Source organism: Agelaius tricolor, unplaced genomic scaffold, assembly GCF_023055355.1.
Source record: "Agelaius tricolor isolate 1412-34295 unplaced genomic scaffold, bAgeTri1.0.p SCAF_5, whole genome shotgun sequence".
Lineage (NCBI taxonomy): Eukaryota > Metazoa > Chordata > Aves > Passeriformes > Icteridae > Agelaius > Agelaius tricolor.
The window spans coordinates 25,360,260-25,382,634 of record NW_027269265.1 but is presented as its reverse complement, the minus strand read 5'-3'; the positions used below and the strand labels follow the sequence as shown (position 1 = coordinate 25,382,634).

General features: G+C 35.4%; 1 protein-coding gene across 11 annotated transcripts in view; it reads right to left on the bottom strand.

The window, feature by feature from the left end:
- RALGAPA1 (Ral GTPase activating protein catalytic subunit alpha 1) overlaps positions 1–22,375 on the bottom strand; it is a 132,409-nt gene that overhangs the window by 64,744 nt on the left and 45,290 nt on the right. For 7 of the 11 annotated variants that reach the window (XM_071426876.1, XM_071426878.1, XM_071426874.1 and 4 more), the window contains 12 exons: positions 20,164–21,720; positions 18,130–18,254; positions 15,811–16,027; positions 14,462–14,638; positions 11,019–11,171; positions 9,308–9,501; positions 9,084–9,182; positions 8,828–8,983; positions 7,265–7,393; positions 6,147–6,272; positions 4,879–4,937; positions 2,771–2,879 (listed from right to left, as the gene is read on the bottom strand). In XM_071426876.1, coding sequence (XP_071282977.1) covers positions 2,771–2,879; positions 4,879–4,937; positions 6,147–6,272; positions 7,265–7,393; positions 8,828–8,983; positions 9,084–9,182; positions 9,308–9,501; positions 11,019–11,171; positions 14,462–14,638; positions 15,811–16,027; positions 18,130–18,254; positions 20,164–21,720 — 3,101 coding nt within the window. The remainder of the gene's footprint in view (positions 1–2,770; positions 2,880–4,878; positions 4,938–6,146; positions 6,273–7,264; positions 7,394–8,827; positions 8,984–9,083; positions 9,183–9,307; positions 9,502–11,018; positions 11,172–14,461; positions 14,639–15,810; positions 16,028–18,129; positions 18,255–20,163; positions 21,721–22,375) is intronic. The other 4 variants (XM_071426884.1, XM_071426882.1, XM_071426883.1 and 1 more) reach the window with 1 other exon arrangement.

Sequence of the window (22,375 nt, the reverse complement as noted above, 5' to 3'; positions counted from 1 at the left end):
TTGCAGTGCTGTGTTGTGGATTTGGAATGAGAATAGTGTTGATAACACACCAATGTTTTGCTTTTTGCTAAATTCTGTTTATCAAAACTCAAGGATTTTTTTTTCTCTTGTCTCATGCTGTACCTGTGAGAAGGTGAGCAAAAGAAACTGGGTGGGAACATGGCTGGGATGGGTGACCCAAACTGACCAAAGGGATATTCCACACTGTAGGACATCATTCCCAGTACATAAACTGGGGGAATTATCTGGAAAGGGGGTTGGTCAGGGTTGGGAAAAGGATGTCGGTCAGCGGGTGGTGAGAAAATTATTGTGCATCACTTGGGTTTTCTTTCCTTTCTCTTATTATTGCTATCATTTACCATTATTGCACTGTTTACTTTGCTTTTGATTATTAAACTGTTGTCATCTCAACATAAAAGTTTTGTCTTGATTCTCCTTGCCATTGCACTACAGTGGGTGGGAAGAAAGATTGAGCGAGTGGCTGCATGGTGCTCAACTTCCAGCTGGGCTTAAACCACAACAAACACTCAGGCACCTTTGAACAGACAGTTCTGAGAGCTGTGGGTTCTGGAAAGACATTTTCCTGAGCTCAAGCAGCCTCACTGACTACATGTCAGGTAATGAAACAATTCACCCCTTTCAAGTCAGTTATTTGGTTTTGACTTCTTTTACAAAAACCTTCAGAGTGGCCATGGAAACACCTGTATGATGCCATAAACATTCCACCTGCCATTCTTTGTCTCTGGAAAATGTCCTATGTTATAAAGCATAAGAATTCACCACTTTTATATTTAGTAGCATAAATTGTGGACATAATTTTTGAGAACTCACTCGATGTTGGGGGAAAAAGATACCAGTGAACTGGCACTTTTCCTGTTTCCCAACTCTCAAGGTTTTTCTTGGAAAGGTAGTCTTACCATAAGGTTAATTTTTGTAAGGGTCCCATCTTTCTGGATGCTACATGAGGAATTTAACCTTGTCCATACTTGAAAATAACCCATTGTTTAGCACTCATTTAACTAGATTTATACAAGACAATTTTGTGATGTATCTGCAGCATTTTTGAGAGAAGCAGAATAAAATCATAGGTCTGGATGGCTGGTTAGGATCTTTTGTGCTCAAGCTCCAGCAGAGGTTAATGTAGACAGAGTGGTATTGCACACAGAAGCACTAGCTTCATCCAAAGCCAGCTGCTGAACTGCAGCTCTGAATATGCTTCTGGTATTTCAAAAATAAGCATGTAATTGCTGCTAACATTTCTATTCAATATTATTTGTTCAATTGAACTTATCAGTAAGTTGGACTAGGCCTATAGCTCCCTACCCATTCATTTCTCCTGAAAATAAGAAAATTATCCATTCTGGGAGTTCCAACCTCTGACTACTTGGTAGCCTGGAGATTGCTAAGGTAACAAATTAGAGCTAATTTATTTCTCCCATGACAAATTAATGAACTTTTCATTTCGTTATTAAACTCAATTGTGAATGTATACCATTGCTCAGAACTAGAAAAAAAGACAATGTACACTGGATGGTTTTGCCAACACAAAGAAAAGCAAAGTAGAAATACAAAGATCTTTGTTTTCTCATTCAAAAAGTAATTTATGCTTAATATAAATGAGATACAAATAATTGGTTTAATAAATACGTCAGAGAAAAAGAACATAAATTACTATGAATTTCAGGATTAAAAATAGTTCAAATATTGATAAATTGGAGCAGCAAGATAAAACATCATTTGCCTTATACCAAACTTGCACAGGAACTTGATAAAATGCAAAAGTTAAGCATTATTAAAAACCAAGGGGAAAACACTGGAAGAGGGTATTAGTGGAGCTGCAAAGAATGAATGTGATTTTGCAAAACAGGAAATTGCAAATTAGAGTCTAATACTAAAAGGCCTGCAGCTACCTTATACAAAGACTCAAATCCTGCTTCACAGGATGTGAGCAGCTGATCTGCTAAGATATTTTTCAGATTCCCATTGCTTAAAAGAAAATAATAATCCCCAACATCCGACAGAAGTCATGTGTAACAGGTGTACATTTTAATTTTTATTAATCTGTATATAAAGAAAGACTAGACTATTCATAGAATTTTGATGCAAACAAAAAGCACATAGAACGGTTCTGAAGATAAACTGGAAAACATTTTAGAAGTTGAAACTATTGCTCAGAAACATGCAAATTTGAAAACTGCTTAAAAACAAAAAGATTTTTACTAATATCCTAATTATGCTATAAAATAAGAACAAATGCAAAAAGATTTAAAATAGTAGGAAAACAGAAACACTCATCAAGCAAAAATATAGCCAAAAATATGCAGCTCTTGGAATAAGCATATAAAGGGACTCTGCCCCAGCAAATTAAACATTTCTGGTGCTTCCATGCATATGGTATAAGTACTCTGCATTTCTCACTAAATATCTAGCCAACCTAAGAAGCACTATTGCATGATTCACTGACTCGAACTCAGAAGTGAACATGCACAGAATGTTGTGAGAGTATGTGGTAGGTTAGAAGAGCTAGTGATTTTGTAAGAATAAAGATCTACTGTCTTATCCTCCCAGCACATCATTCTCTCCAAACTTAAAGAAGGGTAAAGAACTTTTGACATTTCAGAGATCCACTCATTAAATTGAGTTCTCTCTTTTGTAAGGACGGCAAATGAGACTGCAAAGTAAAGATGCTAAAATGTCATTAAGACTTGGAAAATGCAAAGTATCTTTACACATAAAGGCAACATACATTGTAAAAATTTAATTCTCTTACCTTTAAAGAAACACATATCACATTCAATGCTTCCTTGATCTGAGGATGATGTGATTCATGGACTAGCTCCTCACAGATCCAAATTCCAAGGCTACAAAGAGCAACACATCTGCAAAACAATGTTGGAGGACAAGTTGTTGGGGAATGTGTAATTTTTATGATTCATTAATCATAAAATCTTTTAAAATCATATATCTTTTTTGATAAAGACATATAACAACAAATATGTTTTTAATATTTCCAAAACAATTGTACAAAAACCTTTCTAGTGCTGTAAAATATTTTAAAATGATCAAGAAATCCAAAGTATGCTGATGAAGGCAGAGGAAAGGGCAGAGGAAGCACCCATCTGAGCAATTGAAAAATACAAAAGACATCAAGAACTCCTGCATTTCTATGTGTGTCTTGATTAAAAATATTATCTGGAATCAACATATGAGAAATTCTTATATTTTCTTAAGACAAAGCAAAAATTGGGGTGGGAGCTTCCTCCTTCCTAACACAAGAGGTTTCTCATATTTAGAGCTTCTGAGACACAGAGATGAGAGAGGAATGTTACTCTCTCATGGACATTCACATTGTTTTAGATGGACAATAAACAAGGATGAATAGAGAAGGGGTACATGAATCCTAGAGTCAGTATACATATTGTGATTAGTACATTAACTTTTGTTGTTTCTTCATAGAAATAGAAAAAAAGCGTAAAGGTAAAGAGTATTCAGATAAATGTGTTCAAATCAGCAGATGGATAAAATTTGTTCAGAAATGTTAAGGAGCTAGCTTAAGCCATCTCTGACCCATTAGTTATTTTGTTCAGGAAGAGAGTCTACAAATATTTTGGAAACAACTTCAGGATTCAAAATCCTGGATAAAATTGGAGAGCAATCCAAAATTGAAAACAAGAAAGCTGGTCATGTAACCTGCAATGTGCTACATCTGGGAAGGAAAAACTGTAAGCAAGAAAAGAAACAGAAGTGGCTGTGAAGCCTGTGCTGTAGAAAAAGGATTTTAAGGCTACACAGAATCACGAAAATGCTTACAGACAGCAAAAATACATACAAGACTTAATAGTACATTATAGTGTAAACCCACCCTATTTTGTATATTGTCACTGAAAGAAAAATTGCAAAGTGGAGAGTGTTATGCCTTTTAGAAAGCAGTTTTGTAACACGAAAAATTAAGTTAATGCGATCTCAGGATATTCCCTCTTTTTCCTCTGTTGAGAAATATTATCAGCTCACATGAAGAAAGAGGTAAGTGGGCTGATGAAAACTGCTCTTGGTTTTCCAAAAAATGGTTTAAAGGTTCAATAAGCTGATTTTTCCAGAATTGTAGCTTTTCAGATATGTACTTCTAGTATTTTTAAGTGACAATATATTAGTTGAACATATATATTCACTCTTTCCAAATATATAAGGCACACAAATGCACTCTTCCTTGGTAGGCATTAGAGATTGCTGTTCAAATCCCATACACAGGACTGTGTAACTGAATGCTTCTGAGGATGGGTATGGAGGAATAAAATCATAAGCAAATTAAGAAACAGGAAAGAAAACTGGTAATAATCCTCTCCAGAGTTATTTATTTGGTGAAGATGCTTAGGTTTAAGCATCAGAGCAACCATTCCTAGTTTAATGCTTAGCTCAGTTTTTTCTGCATCTTGTCCATACCATAATAAGGGCTCATGTACATTGGATTATTTCTGTTTTTCAAATTAAATAATGTGATCTAATAAAAAAAAACTAGCCCTCCCTCATAAATAGTCTTGTCCTAATCAAAGTAAAGAATGCCTCTCTAGTCCAGAAAATCCCCGAGCTGAACACCAGAGTAGGCTGGGAAAGCTTATTCTCTTACCCTTATTTACACCCTTTCCTATCAGCCACTATCACAGAAAGAATACTGGACCAGACCAGCCCAGTTTGTCCATTTAATATCTCTATTACAAACAATTTCAATTTCACATCATGGACCACAGTTTTGACAGTGGTGAAGAAAACCATTAATAAAATGCAACAAAGTTTTACTTTAAGCTCTCTAATATATTCACCCCAAAACAGCCTAATAAAGAAAGAACCTATTAATGTAGAAGCTCTTTTTGTATGGCTTACCGTGCAGGACCAGATGGTTCCTCTCTTGCCGAGCTTAACACAGTTTTAATTATGAGTTCCTAAAATGAAGAGGAAAAATTCACTGATTTACACATAACTCCATCACAAAAAGCATCAAAATATTATTATAGTGCACACAGGCATATTTCTTAGTTGAATCTCTATGTTATGGTCAGATGAATTGTTTGCTTACCATTACTCCAAATATCAAGCCTGTCCCAGATACTTGTTACTGTGCCACCCCAAGAATATCCTACACGTTACTGTCCTAATTTCTCCTGATGAGCCATGTATCCAATTCTTGACAAAGCATTTCCATAAAATATCAAGGGGGGAAAAAAAATAGTAAAGGGCTCCCTGAAGCTATCTTAGGTAGTGCTAAAGGGTATGACAGAATCTTTTACTTTAAGGTTTAAACAAGCACTTTCAAAAAATTGAATTAAAAAATATTTTCAACTAGTTGCAGACTAAGTGCCTACAGTGCCTTAAGAATGCTGTCAAGAACAAATTTGACTCAATGACAGTGAAAAGTCCCTAAAGCTGTAGGCTGCCCTTAATATAATTCACGTAAACAGCCATTCTACAATAGAAATGAGAAAGAAGGAATTCAAAATCAGTCTCCAAAGGGGAGCAAGGTATTAAGCAGCTCTCAAGTCATCATTTCTCCCCAGACTGACACAGTTTGGAAAACTTAAGGGGAGCCTTTCTTAGACACAAACTGTGCTCTGTGCAGTTTCAGTATACTGTCACATTGCCTAAATCTGTGTCATGACAGACAAGGTAACGACTCCATTAATATTTGCATTTTGAAGAAAAAACACACTGCTGTACAGAACACACTGCTGTGCAGAAATTTTTTAAAGTCTCTAGGAACACAGGCAGATTTCACCAGTTGTGAAATAAATATAATTGTCTTAATAAATTAAATAATGAATCTTAAACCTCTCAGTCTTCTTGTCTCAGCTAATTAAATCTGTGATACCTGCAAATCACCCTAGTGAGAGAAGGCTTGAAAGGGTGAGATAATGTATAATTTTCTTCTACAAACATAAGAAAACACTTTATTATTAAGTTAATAGCAATTATAATGTATGTTTAGAAGTATAAAGTTTCACAAGATCCTTATAGGATCTTGAGTCTTATGATCTATTTGAAATTACTTTCAAAAAATTCTAGGATCTTAAAATCTTAATATTGTCTGCAAAAGCACAATATTAGGCATGTATTTGGTTAATAGAATACTAGCTAAATATTCTTAAAATTCCTACCTTAACATCTGTAAACTGAGACACAGCAATGTCAGGAATATTTGGGTGAAGAGCTGGTAGTTCACGGTATAAATTGGGAAAACAGACTAGAGATCCTAAAAGAACTTGTGCTTCAACTCTTGGTGCCTAAAAAAAAAAGGGGGGGGGAGAAATATATAATCTTACTGCAATCAGAACGCTGACATTTTTAGCTTCCTTAAAAGAGAATGATGGCTGAAATTGTATATAGCCATTTCCTTTCTCCTGGAAATTCTGAGCTCCTGCAAAGCTGAATAAACAGAGACCTCAGCTCCTTGGATTTTTACTCATGCACACCCCTGCTCTCATTTTCCAAGACAGTAAAAAGGAGGCAGAAGGATTGTTAGGATTACAGACAAATGACTGAGCTGCTAACTGGGCTCAGGTCCTAAGTTCAGCTAATTGACAAGGATGTGGAAAACTACTAAAAGTGACATGAGGCATTGCTGAACAGGAAAGGCTACAGTGTAAGAAGCTGACAGAGGCTTCAGATAAGTACCTTGAGGGAGACTGGATTTCATAACTGGTTAGAGAGGGATTGATGGGAGAAACGGTCAAATTTCACAGAGAGTTGGAGGAGACTATGGGGGATTTGAGAGAGTACAATATGCACATCCAACAGCACCTAGGTTACCACATAGTATTACTATATAAGGCTGAACTTGCCTGAGTTACAAAATCAGAAGTGTGTAAAAAAATCCAAATATTGCAAACACTAGCACATTTGAGTTCTCAAGCCTGATCATAAAAGTCATTTCATAGCAGAGATATGGGGGAATAAGTACATTTTAAAAATGAAATCATGGTAAAAATAGACATTTACTTTAAAACATCTTCAAGCACAGAAAAATGGCAGTCACAATTTTTGTAATTCTAAAATAAGATTTTCTGCTTCAACAGTAATTTTTGCATTCCTCACATATTTTCTGGAGAGGCATGTGCAGTACTCTGGAATAAATCATTAACATTATCTGTATTTGATAAACACTACATTGAATTCTGGGATCAATTTACCACCCTAGTCAAAGAAAAACATACTGCTCAGTATTCTCTCAAATTCTTTGTCACCCGTAAATGAGAATTAACTCATGAATACTTACATTGAGGAAAGAAGAAGCAGCCACTCTTCCTGCTGCTACAATAAAATCCATAATAAGCATGGTAGCACCAGGTAAACCAAGTGAAAAGAACTGAGGAGAGCAGTGCTTGATGATTGTATTGACAATATCCTCGCAGAAGGAAAAGGGAAAAAAAAGAAGAGTATCAACACGAATCAAATGAAAAATGAAAGAAAAAAGGCAGGTATTTATCAAAAGTAGAAAGTAAAAATGTGAGAAAGAAAACTCATTGTGGCCAGTAGAACACTCATTAATGAGAGAAGAGTAGCACAAAATGATAAATTCCTTAAGTATACTCAGATTAACGTAAGTAAACTTGGTATACTTTAAGCTCGGACAATAGTTCATCTATTGATTTACAGTCAGCTTTTAAGAGTTCTGTAACTGATTAACCATTCATTTGAATAGGTACAGAAAAGATATAGAAAGATAACCAGCTATTATACTTTAACAACTGCTTAATCCTCTCCATCAAGTATTGCCTGACTGTAACTTTAAAAAAGGTATTTAAAGGTATTTAAAAAAACCTCCTACATATACCCATATGGAACCAAAATTTGAAGGAAGATAATAAAGTGTTTTGTAACATTTCTGGTATGTAGTTAATCAGCACAGCATATTATGTTCTTGTAGACTTAGTGAGGCACTTTCAAAAATCATTGTACATGCTGCAATTTTTTTCAAAAGTACTTGGAAAAAAGTATAAAATGCTTTAATTGTAAAAAAAATCCCAAGTCTACAGATAGACACCCCTCCCCTTTTCTCCTTTGAATAATTCTCCACTAGTAGTAATATCCAACTAAATAGCAGTATGTCATAGGAGGATCTTCAATGCAGCAAGAAAAGCAGCATTAATGGTTGTTACAGGACAGAAACTGGAGGTCTGTCCTATCCATAGTCATCTGTGGAATAATTTTGGACTAATTCTATCCTTCCCAGTTAAAGAAAACAGGGTTGTTTGAACCTTTGATCTACCCATGCCTATAATCATTCCTCAAAAATGTTCACAAACCCAACTTTTTTACACTTCTGCAAACGTTTAAAAAGTATTTAAGCCATATAGTATTTTCAGACTTCTTAATATCAAAACCTATAAAAAAGGTCTACTCCCACTGATTAGATACGCTCTGTACATCTCAGTTTGCTGGTTCCTATACTTGCTGTAGAAACAAAGGCCTCCAATGTAGTGAGCACAATTTACTAACTAAACTGTTGCATCAGGGAGCAAGTAAGAAGAACAGTAGACTTTAGAGAGATCTGCTTCCTTCTCTTTCTTGCATACTTCAATCTGTAACATACAATCAATAAAAAATGAGAGAGTATCTTTTCTGCCCTCATATTTCCTTGAAATGGACAACAAAAAAAGCATTTCTGAATACAACCAAGAACATGAGGATCATTTATCAAAGTTTTCTTTTTAGAAGTATCAGTCACAGCACTAATTTCCAAAACAAAGTTAAGTTACTCAGATGAAAATACACTGAGTAATTTTGAGAAGAGTCAGTCATAACATTTATATTATTTTGAATTTCATAATCAACTTACTTGATCAACATGAAGAAGTCCACAGTGCATGATATTGTAGAAATGAGTTAAAAAATCCCTGTTTGGAGAAACATCTTGTCTTCGTTTCATTGTCTTACAAATAAGCTTATAAGCATGTAGCTTTCCTTGTTTGTATTTATCAGTCAGCATTGTTGCCTACAGTTTTAGAACAATATTTATTATTCATAGATTAAAAAATTACATTAAACACTCTTCTACATTTATTTCTGTTTCACAGTTTATTGTTTAAATTTACCTTGAAGAGCCATGGTGTTAGAATTCTCAGTGGTGGAATTAAAACTGGGGGAGATGGTGAAGTTAGGTTGTCTGTTGAAATACCAAGATTGTCTCTTATCTGCAATTATTAAAAACAAAACAGAAAGGGAATTATTTAAGGGAAATATATAAGGCAGTATTTTTTTCTTTTTGAAAATCCTACCCAAACAGGTCAGGTTGTTGAAAACAGTTCAGTTCTTTTACCTTGGCCAGATTCTGCCACAGTTCACACAGATAATCAAAAACCTGGGCATGAATCTCTGGATCCATTATGCTGTTGACATCTCCCAGAATTCCTAGCATCCTCCTCCACATCACAGTAGCAACATCTGCATGCCATCCTGTAAGTGTTCCCCCAGCCATCACACTGCAACATTCTGAGGGGAATTCACTAGTTTCTGTAATGGAAGGAAAAAAGTACAGTGAGATCTACCTCTCCAGAACTGGAAAAGTTCTGATACAACTATCAAATACACACTCCTCATAAAATGGAATGATCAGGCTTTCAGAATAAGCTATTTTTTACCCATTCAGCCATCTCAACACTGTATATGTTAAGCTTTGTCTGTTATAAACTCTGTAGAGGAAGAACTGTCCTATTTCTTATATTCTTTCATGAAATAACATTTAAGATCACTGCTGGAGCTCTAATACAGATCTGACAGACCTAGTAAGGCCACTCCTCTTGTATGTATTTTCTTACATTCCTTGAGGTCAATGAATCCAGAACCCCACCTGGCTGCTTTCAAGTAAAATTATCTTTCGTCTTTACATTTATCCTAATAATACATAAAGACTATTTTTTTCAGAATCTACTAGGAAAGCATGTTATTGCAAGTCAAAGAGAAAAGTGACTAAACTTGTCTCTAGCTATTGTCCTTTAAACAGTTAATTTGCATGAGTGGAGAGGGAACATTCAGTAACTCAGCACCACAGTCTAAACACACACCTAGCTCTTTCCATACATCAGTGCTATATGAAAAAACATTCTTTTTTAGGTGGAAGATGATTTATCTAGACTGTCCATATAAAGAAACCCTCAGTAGATTATGATGGCTCAAGTCTACTCAAGTCACGCTTAACTATCTAAACAGCCACAAAATACTAGATAATGAGCCAGCTTGAGAGCAGCAGGCATTCAGAATTTTCTTTCCACCCCCTCAGGTGGATAATTCGTTGGGATCTTCTGAAAATCTTGTAGCCCCCACAGGAATACCAAATCAAAATTAAATCTGAATTCAGCCTAATCATATAGACTCTTCTTTTGAACTTCCGGGTCACTGTGGTAGAGATGCTATTGGTTTCTAGGCTGTAGATTTTCAAGTACAAAGCCAAATGATCTTTCTGTCCATCAGTAGGCTAATAAAGAAAGAGGGTCTGAAATACATAGCAGACACTCTTTTGTTTCCATAAGACCAAATGCGGGAGAAATATTCACATTGCATTTCAAAGAAAATGTATCTCAGAATTCCACAACTAAGATAGCTGACATAATTACAAATTGGTTTAGATATGAAAGGGAGATGAACCAAACTTGTAAGGAAAAATGATAAGATTATAAAATTATGTCTTATTATTTTTACATCAATGATAAAATAGTCCATGGCAGGACCACATGCTAGATTAAGCTGCCACAATTCTCAGCAACTCTCAGTAAAAGAACAATTTTAATATGTGGACTTTAATCCACCACCAAAAATTCCAATGAAATACAGGTTAAAATGCAAAAGGTTTTTGTTTACTTTTAAAAGCAATCACTGTAATTAAATATTTTTGAAGTGTAGATGAAAGAGCCTTGTACAGGACTGTTTACAACTCATGTGATACCAGCTACTTCACTACATTGCATTAGAAAGGAAAAAGAAAGAAAGAAAGAAAGAAAGAACAAGTTTGTATTTTCTATTCCAGATATTGCCTAGGTCATCTGGCGTCTGTAAAACAGAGTGGTGGAGCTTCTCATCCAGCTGCAGATCCTTCTGCTCAATATGATCTGCATGCAGAGTGGCAGGAGAGGGTGTCTGTGATCGGGATCCAAGAGCAGATTGGATTGGAGAAGCACTTTCAGAGCCTGCAAATGTAATTTTTAACAGTTACCTTAAAAGCCTTTTCTATTTTCTTGAGCTATTGAAATGTTGTCTAAATACAGCATTAACAGAAAACTGAGCTGCTTTTATGTATCAAATTGGGTCAAGAAAAGATCTAAAACAGTAAGCAGATTTCCCTGTGAGTGGTGTTCTGAAAGAAAATGAAGTACATGCAGAGAAACTGAAAGATGAACATCAAAATCAGACAGAGAAGTGGACTAGCAGACCTCTATTTTAGGTCCACATAATTCTAAATGTGGTTGTTTTGCAGCACTTTCAATGTTTTGAAATGTTTTGCAGCTATGAAACATTTTTCAATGTTTTGCAGCTAAACTTCTCATCACATTTCCCTCACCTAAATTTCTCTCTAGCAGAAAGTTTAAGCAAAAATTTTCCTGGAACAAGTGTTTTTTCAGGGTGATAGAGCCATGCAAGTTAATATATAAATAAAAACTCAAATCAGTAACTGATAATCTTCAGTGTTTATCTACTGATTGAGCTGAGAAAATCCATAGGATGGGAAAGTTCTGTATAGTTAGAGGGGTGTTATTTCCCGTAAAACAGGAAATAACAAGTATCTGAATTACAGTGCTACAAAGGCATTTTTCTGTGATAGTCTCTGAGCAACCTCTCTAGGCAATTATGTGGTCTCCACTGTGTGATCTGTGGAGAAGGAGCAAGTAGTTGTATTTTTCTTCTGTACTATCTTATGTTTCACATCCTGAATTTGTCTAAAGATCCTTATAAATAGCTGAGTTTAGCCAGAACAGTCACATGACAGAAAAAAAGAGAATGAATATTCACAAAACTTTTCTACACATCAGCACATGTTAAAATGAAAGAATTCCTATTAATTTTAATTGTTAGATAAATGTAACAGGGACACAAAAATATTATGTGTAAAGTTCAGTATTAGTGATAAAGTGAACTTTAGGGACAGCAATTGAAAAATGAGTCTTTTAAATAGTAATTTTCCCAAATTATCGTGAGAATAATTGAAGAATATTTCTCATTTGAGAGAAGTGTCTTTCTTATAAAGAGAACAAATTGTTTAAAGAACTTGACAGAAAATGTTATCACTGTTGTCAGAATAGAAATTGCAGAAAACAATCTTTATTCTGTTGTTAATCTGCAAAGGTCTCTATCTCCTTTAAATGGCTAAGACAATGAAGCTTTTACTATCAATTTCAATCAAAACCTCTATGCAGGATAGAGGGACACCACTGCTTCCCACACAGACTGCTGTCTTGTGCGACTTGCTACTGACCAGCAGTTTTCCACATGCTTACAGAGACAAACTAAAATACACCCTTCAAAGATGTTCAAAGAAGTATTTTCTTACTTCATTTCCATCCTGCTCATTAGCTGGGGACAGATGAAAGTAGTTCAGAAAAGGAGCAAGAAAGAGTGATGAGGATGAGAGAAATTGAGAGAGAGTGGGATAGAGAGGGAAAGAAAGTGAATGAGATGGAAACAGCAGGCAGGGAAGGCAGGGAGCAGAGGAAGGAGGGAAAGAGATCTTCATATGATGGAAGAGAATGGACAGAAACAATTATGGAAAATTTGCAGAACTACAGGAGTCTGTCATTAAAAGATACTCCAGCATACGTGGATCCAACCTTGACTGAGACTTCCACAGGTACAACTTGTTCTAGGACTAGTAAACAGCAGACAATAGTCAATTTTATCATTTACTTAGAATATGATGCAATACCCATATACCAAAACCAAATTATCCTTCCAAAACCCTTCAGATTTAGGAAGAATAGTTTTCTGATCAGCAGAACCACTGAAAACTTGTTTATCATAAGTGTGTTTTGAGGTTGAGTTTCTGCATTGATTTGCTGGCATCTAATATAGTGAAATTCACATTGCAGCTTCCATCATGAGAGTCTGCATATATGCAATTTTCACTAGATAGCTGCCTATCTTTCATAAAACATCAAAGAAAATAACATCCTTTTGTTTTCTTATATGTCAATTTAGCAAAAATTAGACAATAGGCTGCAATATTGTTGAGTGCATGGAACAGCCAGATAGACAAAACAATTGCACAAGTATTGTTTCCTCAGGAAACCCAGCCAAATGCATGTGACACACAAGAGCTGCCTCTCTAAAACAGTGGTTCAAGCAAGAGTTAACCACAGAATCTCTCAATAGACAATTCAGTCACTAATTGCAATCTTATCAATTCAATTATAGTGCACACTTGGACAAAAATATCAAACAGTAATGAAGTTATTAACATATAAAGACATACAAACAAACAGAAAAAGAACAGATCTACAGCAAGGACTTTCAACAAGCACACAGCAAATAGAAAAATGAAGAGAACACAAGTCAAGCTGAACATTGTGGAACAAGCTGAACAACAATGTCCATGAAAGCTAATACCATTAGCAGAAGGGCACTTTTAAAAAGTTATGGCAGAGGAAGTAAAGATGTCTTTCCATGTCTCTGAAAATGCAGAGTTTGATTTCTAACAGAGAACATGACATAATATGTAGGTATAAGCTTTCATAGAAATATAGGTAACTGTTGCAACTTGTTACTTGTTACAACTAGGGTTGTAACAGGAATGGTAGCATATAACAGCTATGGAACAAGGAGTATGAAAATGACTATGGGCATCTTTACTTCTCATGTACAAAATCTGGTAAGAGATCATTCTTTCAGATCATCCTCATAGAGAAGCATTCTCTCTTTCACACAGGAGCCCATTCAATTTTGGTTAACTGCATCACTTTTCAGTTATACAAATGCAAAGTGATGTTACACGGCCAAATAAGTAACATTTTGCATAATAAAACCTTTCAGGTTCACAACAGACAATATAAAGAGATATTAAGACGGATGCATATAAAAGAATCCCAAGATACTTCAATATGATACACTGGTTTGAAGGAGCACTATGAAAACCTTCCAAAGCAAAAACAATTCATGAAATTAATTATTTAACTACCAGTAATAGAAAGACATTTGTAAGAGATCTAGCATACATTATGATGTAAGAGTTTCGCCTTGGTAATTGTATAGATTTTCTCATGAAGGGTTTAAAATACATTTAGGACCATGGATAACTAAGTCAGACAAAGGTTTTCCACTTATGTTATTTCACATATTACTTTTCAATAGCAATCAAAAAATAATTGAAATAAGGGAATAATCTTAAATAGAATATAGACTCTTGGCAGAAGCTGGAAGATGCATTCTTCAGGATGGGTGAAAAATTTCTGAAATAAATACTTTTTTTTTTTTTTTAAATCTACTTTACCAGTAATAGTCGCAGCTTCAGCAGACAATGGTTGCTGATTGAGACTACTTGTTTCTGAATCTATGTGGAGTGTAGTTAGACTGGCCACTTCTTGCTCCTCAGCACTTTGTTGCTGTCCTGAAATTGCATCAACGTCAGTAGAAGCTGGCGTCCCTGCCTCAGTGCCAAAGCTGAAATCTGTATGAGAAAAGCATTGTATTAACTTACAGCATAAAAATACCACTAATACAAAAAAACCCCAGAGGCCCAGGACTGCCAAACTAAACAGAAACCTTGAATGTGCATCTTCTATGCTACTAGCACTCTGTTGCAAAATTTAAATAGAATACAACAGCAGAAAGTATTGACTATTATGAATATTCTCCTTCCTGTCATAAATCCATGACTTGATGTCTGCAGAAGACATTCTTGTTGAACATCTGTATTCTGCTTAGTTGTTGTAAGTGCATCTACATCTGAATAACACAAAAATAATGGAATCGTACATTAAGGAATTTATTTGTAAAATTTACAAACTGGAAGAAATATTCAAGTTTGTTGTGAAAGCACTAACTTCAAACTAAAAATTTTACAGCAAATGACACTAACAAATGTTATCCTCAACATTAATGAAAAAACTGTCAGGCCAAAATGTAGGTTCAAATGCCATGACTATTTGCATAATGGAGACATATATAAAAATTGTAATTTCTTCCAAAAATTCTACTATGTAAATATTATTTTTATCTTATATAACACATGATGTCATAATTCCTAGCAGCCATAATGACCCCTTCTGTTAAAGAAGAGTGGGAATAGATAAATAAAATGAATGAAAAGCATTATGTTAATAAACAAAGCACACTAATTTTAACAAAGCACAATAATTGTACCATGATATTACACTTAATATCTTGATTAATCTATAGCTACACAAAGACCACTGTAAAAATATCATAAGCCTTTCTTCGAGTTTTACGTAATCACTTCCAAAAGAATTAAAACAATTTCCAAAATAAATAAGCTTTAATTTTTATATTTTGTGCAAAACAGGTAGATACGCTCCTGTCATACAGAGATGACAGTATTTCTTTCTAACTTCTGTTCAATTATGTTCTCCTCTTTGCATAGTAGTACTCCCGTGCTCTTTTGTTTTGGTATACTAAAAAAACAATAGCCTCTTGCAATAACCTTTCTTGTTCCATTAACTTGCTAATGATTTCAATGGAAAATCAAAATATTCTCTCTCGACAGAAAATTGCTGGCATACAACTTTATCTGGGGAAGAAAAAATAAAACAACAGATGAAACAAAGGAAATTTGCACTACATTAACCAAAAATGCTATTACTTTTGGAAAAATGTACTTGCTTTCAAATTTGCGGCTTTCATACTGGAAGGCGCTGAAGGAGTCGGAGTGGCTGTCGGAGCTGATGAGGTCACTGCTGCCCGCGCTGGCAGGCGACGTCCACTCGGAAGGCACGCCTGGGTCATCCACGGGACGCATTTGGTTCTGCTTGTTCAATATATCAGGAAGGTCTTTAGGAACTTCCAGGCTGCCAGGGCTGCTTCCTCTTCTTGTCACATTCTAAACATTGAAGATACATAAATTATCTTGCAATCTTGGATGGCTTATTTACATAAAATGGAAAAAGCAATCCCACGTTTGGTGAAATCAGAATGTAACAAACAGTTCTTAAGTACCTAAACCAGAAATTGCCATCATTCTAAATACCAAGACTTTCCAAACCCCCAAATGAGAACCCATGCAGTCACAGAATTTCATAAATACAAGTTTTATTTGCACAATGGATTTTTAGATGTACATTGTAAAAGTCTAGGACTCAGAGTAGCATGGGCCACATGGTAGGTAAGATGTGAGAGAGAAAAATAGTTAAAAAGTATATTACATCTAAATAACTTAAGAAAACTTGTTAACCTTGGTTTCAGACCTAATGGCCTATAGGCCACCATACTATAATCAAAATCTTAATTTATGGAAGGAGCAAATTAATTGACCAATTAATGCATTGATTTTCTTATGATTAAAACACTACTTCAGTACTGGTTTGGAACACAAAGGACCACATATAACAGAAGTAAGGCATGCAGATTTGCTCATTTTTAAGTAAGGTGGTGGTCTATTTGAAGTCTTTCTTTAAGGTATTTTTTTCCACAGAGAGCACTGTTTGCTTGAGAGGGAAGAGATATCAAAGTAGAAATGCCATTTTATGAAACGCCTTGAAATTTGTATGCATTATGAGACTAAAGATGCCTTCCTTTTATATCAGGCCCAGTCAGTTCTGCATTCTTTTACTACTCTACTACTAATTTCAGACTAATGAGCTTTTTATGATATAGTTTTAGTATTCAATAGATAAAGCAATCCAAAACTAATCTTAGTAAGTTGGTACTGTTTTAAGGAGGCATGTCTGTTGTGTGCTAATTGAAAAAAATGAGCAGTAGTTGTAGTAGTCTCAGTATTTTACTCAAACTTACCTCAGCTCTTTTCTGTTACCTGAGGAAAGTATCAATTCTCCAAAAAAAGAGTAATCCCTCCCTTTCTCTCTTCTAGAACCAGCTGTGATGATTTCTGGTTTATTAATTTTCAGACTAAGTTACCTTTTTCGTAGACTACAAGTTAGCATTTTGTTGTGTAACTCAAGCGTTACTAACAAGAATACTTTGTGCCAACAATCAAGTTTCATAAACATGAGTTCATTACAAAAGAGAAAAAAAGGATACATATGGACAAACTCTGTAGATTCTTTCTTGCCATTTATAAAATATGATGATAAATAAACAATTTTTAATAACTTTGAAGAATGTTCTTCTGTCCCTTATTATCATCAACTTGTCTAATGACAATTTTCTATAGGAGGATGTCTTACAGAAGCATGTCTTCAAATCACCTTGAAAACTTTAAAGCAAAAGGAACCAAACAATTTTGAAACACTATCTTTAAATTGTTACCCATTCTGTTCTTAATTTGCAACTTTTTTTTAATATTTTCTCTTTTGTTACTACTTAATGATCACTTATCTCTTCGAATCAGTTGTAAGCATTCAACAGTAACCAGAAATTCTTAATTTTAAATTGATTATAACTTCGTATTATGAATGCCATTCCAAACAACATGATGCTTTTGGAAAAGTGTAAGAAGAAGGCAAATGGAAAGTTGATTTTATTAGAAGAGCACTACTTATGAGAAATTATTCAACACTTGGAAGTGAAATTTAAAAAAAGGAAAAAGTTATATATTCGCGTAGTTTTGTAGTGTGTTGCATTGTCTATACCTGTAGAGAACAGTACTGAACTACAGCATGCTACTTAATTACATACCATGCTGCAGGAATGCAAATGTACATTTAAACTAGTATTCTGAAAGTGTCTATGTACAGGCAGGCATCTTTGCAGGTGCAATTAAGGCTGTTTAATACAATGAGACTATTCATCTGACAGTAACTTCTGCATTGCTTCCACGATGAAGATTTAATAGATATGAAAACACAAATTCTATAAAATGGCAAGAATCTATGCCAAAGGCAAGGCATAATTAAGCAATATTCTTAATTCTGATTCATAAGAACCACAGAAATACATTTTAGTGAACTGATTTATCATGTCATTGACAAGTTCACACATACATGGAGACTTAAGTATTGAAGTGTAGCAAGTTTAAAGGCTTACCAGTGCATTACCACTGCGGAGTCTCTCAGCTATAAATTCGTCCATGAGGTCAGGAACATTTGTATTGCTACTGTCAATATCACTATCAATAGGGTGCAGCTTTTGACTCATGTCCTCTCTATTAGCTAAAAGCAAATGAACAACCATTTATAGTAAACAGCACACCAAGACATTTTCAAAACAAAATGTAACACATGAAAAAACCTGCTAGTTAACAGAAATTTAAAAATCAAAATTGCCAAACATGCATTTTAAGAATGTTCCTCTTTTAAAGCAGATTCTACTCTCAGAATTAGTATGGCTTCTTCTTCCCACTAAGCAGGGGTTAGTTGATTTCCAATTCCACCTTTAAGAGCAGGAAGCTTTTAGGTAAGCACTACTCAAAGTTGTTAATGCTTGTTTTAAGGATAAAGCATATGTTCTTCCTCCATATCACAAGTAAGTAAGAAATTCTAAAAAAATTATGTGATTTCTTCAGGCTCCTTCTTCATTGCATTCCTAATGAAAAGCAATGTAGTGGAAAAAAGTAAACTAGGTTGTAATAGATACAAATGACAAATGGCAATGTGGCACTGTATACAGTTAGTATGAATAGTGCAAACAAAATGTTACACAATATAATTACATGCTAGTGCATGGAATGAAACTTCTAACTCTAGATGATCAATGGTTATGAGCAATTAAGTTCACTCCTTTATCAGTGTTATATTTTTTGATATAACTATACTGTTCATATTTAGCTGTGGCTGTTACACCTGACTTTATGATACTAGCCTTTAAAATCTTCAAGTTATTCCAGTTCATGTTCTCTTTATACAAATTTTTCCCTCAGTGTCATCTCTCATGAGACCACAGTGCAGTTTATTCTAACAATAAGTGTCTGTTGGATTTTAATGTTGGATTTTAAATAACAGGTACTTCTAAAATTGGTGCTTCCTAAATATGTCGTGTTCAGATGTCTAATTTCTGAAGCGCAGCAAATCATTTTTGTGAGACTCGTGACAGTACCACTCTCAGGTGCTGTGCTTACAGAGACTGCCCTCAGGTGGCATTAACATCTTGATGCAGGATGCATTGCAGAATCCTCTGTTAATCATGCCAGCATAACAATGGGGGGAAAAGAAAACCTGCATTACTGCTGAAAGTTAATTTATTGATCATTTATGGTTATGTGAACTAAGACAATGTATATTAGGGTTGCAGCCTTCTTTTTTGATCAGTCCACAGAGGTCTTGTAGTTAGCAGGCGAAAGACCTTCACGAACATCCAAGATTCCATGAAAAAAAGAAAGTAATGGAAGATGTTGCCAAGATTTAATTGCAGTTATTTAGATGAATGAATATAGGAAGGCCTATGACATGTTTTGAAACAGACTCAAACAAAACCTTGTGATTAGATTCAGAGAACTGTTGTAATGAAATCATTCCAGTAACAGCAGATTGCTATTTTGGACTAATTTTAAAAAACTATCTAAAATGACTTCCAAATGTAAATTTGACAGGCTCTTTTTTGGTTTTGTTTTGGAGGTGGAAAAGGAGGAAGAGGATGAGGAGGAAGAAGAAAACACACTAAATGAACCAGAAATTAGGTCAACCTAGTTGGTTGGGAGCCAGGTCCTTCTGGCAAAAAAACTACACTCAGAGTGGAATAACACATTCTGATAAAATATGCATTGCCAATCCTTCAATAGGCTTAATTTGAAGGCTCTGCAATGTAGATAAAAATTCAAAAGTCTCAAGGCTTAATCCTTTATTAGGTCATTTACTGTCTCTTCCTCTTCCCTAATCTGATGATCTTCAGCAGAAAAGAGGTTCAACTAAATATTTTGAAAAGAAAAATTAGTAATTTAAAGTATGTAAATGTAACTTATGCTGGGAGAAAAATCAGCTGGCTATAGGCGCATGCATAACCAAACAGGGAAAGCAGTGATCATCCCAAAGCCTTTTGATTGCTTATCAGAGCTTGCTTCAGTTGCATTAAGCCAAACTGGTGCTGCCTTTCTCCTTTTGCGCTCTGCACACTGTTAGTGCTCACCTGCAGCTTTCCTTCCAAAATAGCCCATTACATGACTGTACAGATCCCTCAGTGGAGCCTCTGCTGGCATTCTGTTCTGCCTCTGTGGGGAAACATTTGCCTTCGGCTTCGAAAGAGCATGTACAACAGTTTTATAAACACCACCCAGGGAGCCCTGCTGTTGTGCCGACTCCTGACCTGGTGCTCTAAAGGCACTACGACATTGGAACTGACTAACGGCAAGACCTTCTTTCTGCAACACAGCTGCTTGAGTTTCTGCAGATTCCTTAACTTGTTTGCTGCCAGCTGAAGCAGTACTGACTGCATCTAGATGCCTATATATTCCAGGTCTAACCAGCTCTGTTGCAGCTGATGAGCTACTGCTTGCACTGGTACTGCTGTTGCTGCTACCACTACTGCTACTACTGAAGCCACCAAGTTTACGAAGTCTTGCTTTCCAAGCAGCCTCTTTGTTCTCAAGAGGATTGTAAAACTGAACTGATTCTGTAGATGGCCTAAATGTAACATGAACGCTGTTTCTTTTTTTAGTTGTTATTTTCATGATTTTGGCCCTATGAGTTACAGTTTCAGATATACTTCTTTTAGCTGGTGCCAGTTTGCTTGTGCCTGTGATGTGAGGCAATTCTTTAGTAAGAATTTTCTTTGCATGGACAATACGCGAGTTGGTCACTTTTTCATTACACTGGGCACTTTTATGCTTTTCAGCTACCGGTGCTTCCACAACTAAATCTACATCAGTTTCAGTGGCTGCTTGCCTGTACAGATATCTCTTCCCTTCTTTGCTGCTAGGACTACTTGACCCACGATCAAACACACTTTCACATTGTTTATCAATATCTAACTGTCTGGCTTTATTGAGCGCTTGATTTCTTGTAAAAAAGTCTACTTGAGTAGGTGCAATATTACTTATAAAGCCACTTGGGTTTTGTTCTACTTGCAGCTCTGTGTTATTGGCTCTTTCTGCAACAGTGTTGCTAGTTGTGCATTGAGCAGTCTGATCTCTATTTTCTAATCCGTCCAGTGGTAATCTATCGTTCCTACTTACTGATGTATCAACTTCATGAGCAGAAGCCTCAGATTTATCTATCTCAAAGTTACCGCAAAGTTCTTCTTTTTCTTTAATAAGATATTCTCTCAGAGAGGAAAGGAGATCATCTTCACCTTCAAGGTCAACATACTGGCTTTGTTCAAAGGCAGTGTTTGCAAATTCTACCGGCCCTATTAAATGACAAAGATGGTCATAAATACTATCCCCAACTTCCAAGGAGGACTCTCTGCTATTTGTATCAGTGATATGGCTTTCAGTGGATCTATGCATTGAAGAGGTCTCAGTGGAATTCTGTAAGCTTGGAGCATGATGGGATGAACTGTCAATGACAGGAACTGCACCTTTGGCTCGTTCAACTGCGAATGGTTCCAGGATGTCTGAGGTGCTGCTGCTTCGTGGCAGAGGCTGTTCTTCATTTAATGCACCAAAAACTTCACTTGGAGCATCCTCACTCTGAGAAAAATGTCTTACTCGAGGTGGACGTGGAAGAATTTGAGCATCATCAATGTCTGTAGGAAAAAAGTGTATGTAACATGCACAAAAATTTACATATAGAGACAATATATATGTACCACTACATCCTAATGATGTCACTTTAAAAGCCAGAAAAAATCAGAACCTTGTTTTCTTAGGTACAACATAAACACTTTTTCCAATACTAGAGTGTTAAAAACGCACGGACATAATATCCAGTACAGAATGTAATATAAATGAGTTAGACCATCAGAACACAGTTTTAAATGTTAACATGCATGAGAACGAACAGTGAGGTCATGGAACATTTGGAAATACAGTTAAAGCTAGAGCTGTGCCAATAAGTTCAATAATTCAACCAATATTATTCCAGCTAGATTGTTCAGGAAATGGTTATTGGAATACAAATTAGCTCAACAGCAGTACTCCCTCTGTGGAATTTACATCTTCAGAAAAATGGGCAATTCCAAAGATAACAAGGATGTTTTTTGGAAAATTTGTCCGTTGAAGTGGCAAATCATTAATTAAAATATGTATATATGTATATGTGTGTATATATATAAATTACCGTGATTTCTGAAAGAATACTATAACACAATTATAAGTATTTTGACAGTGTACATCTAAGGACTAAAGCTTTTAAATTACAAGGAAGAGCTGGCCCTATACAAAAAGGATGACTATACACAA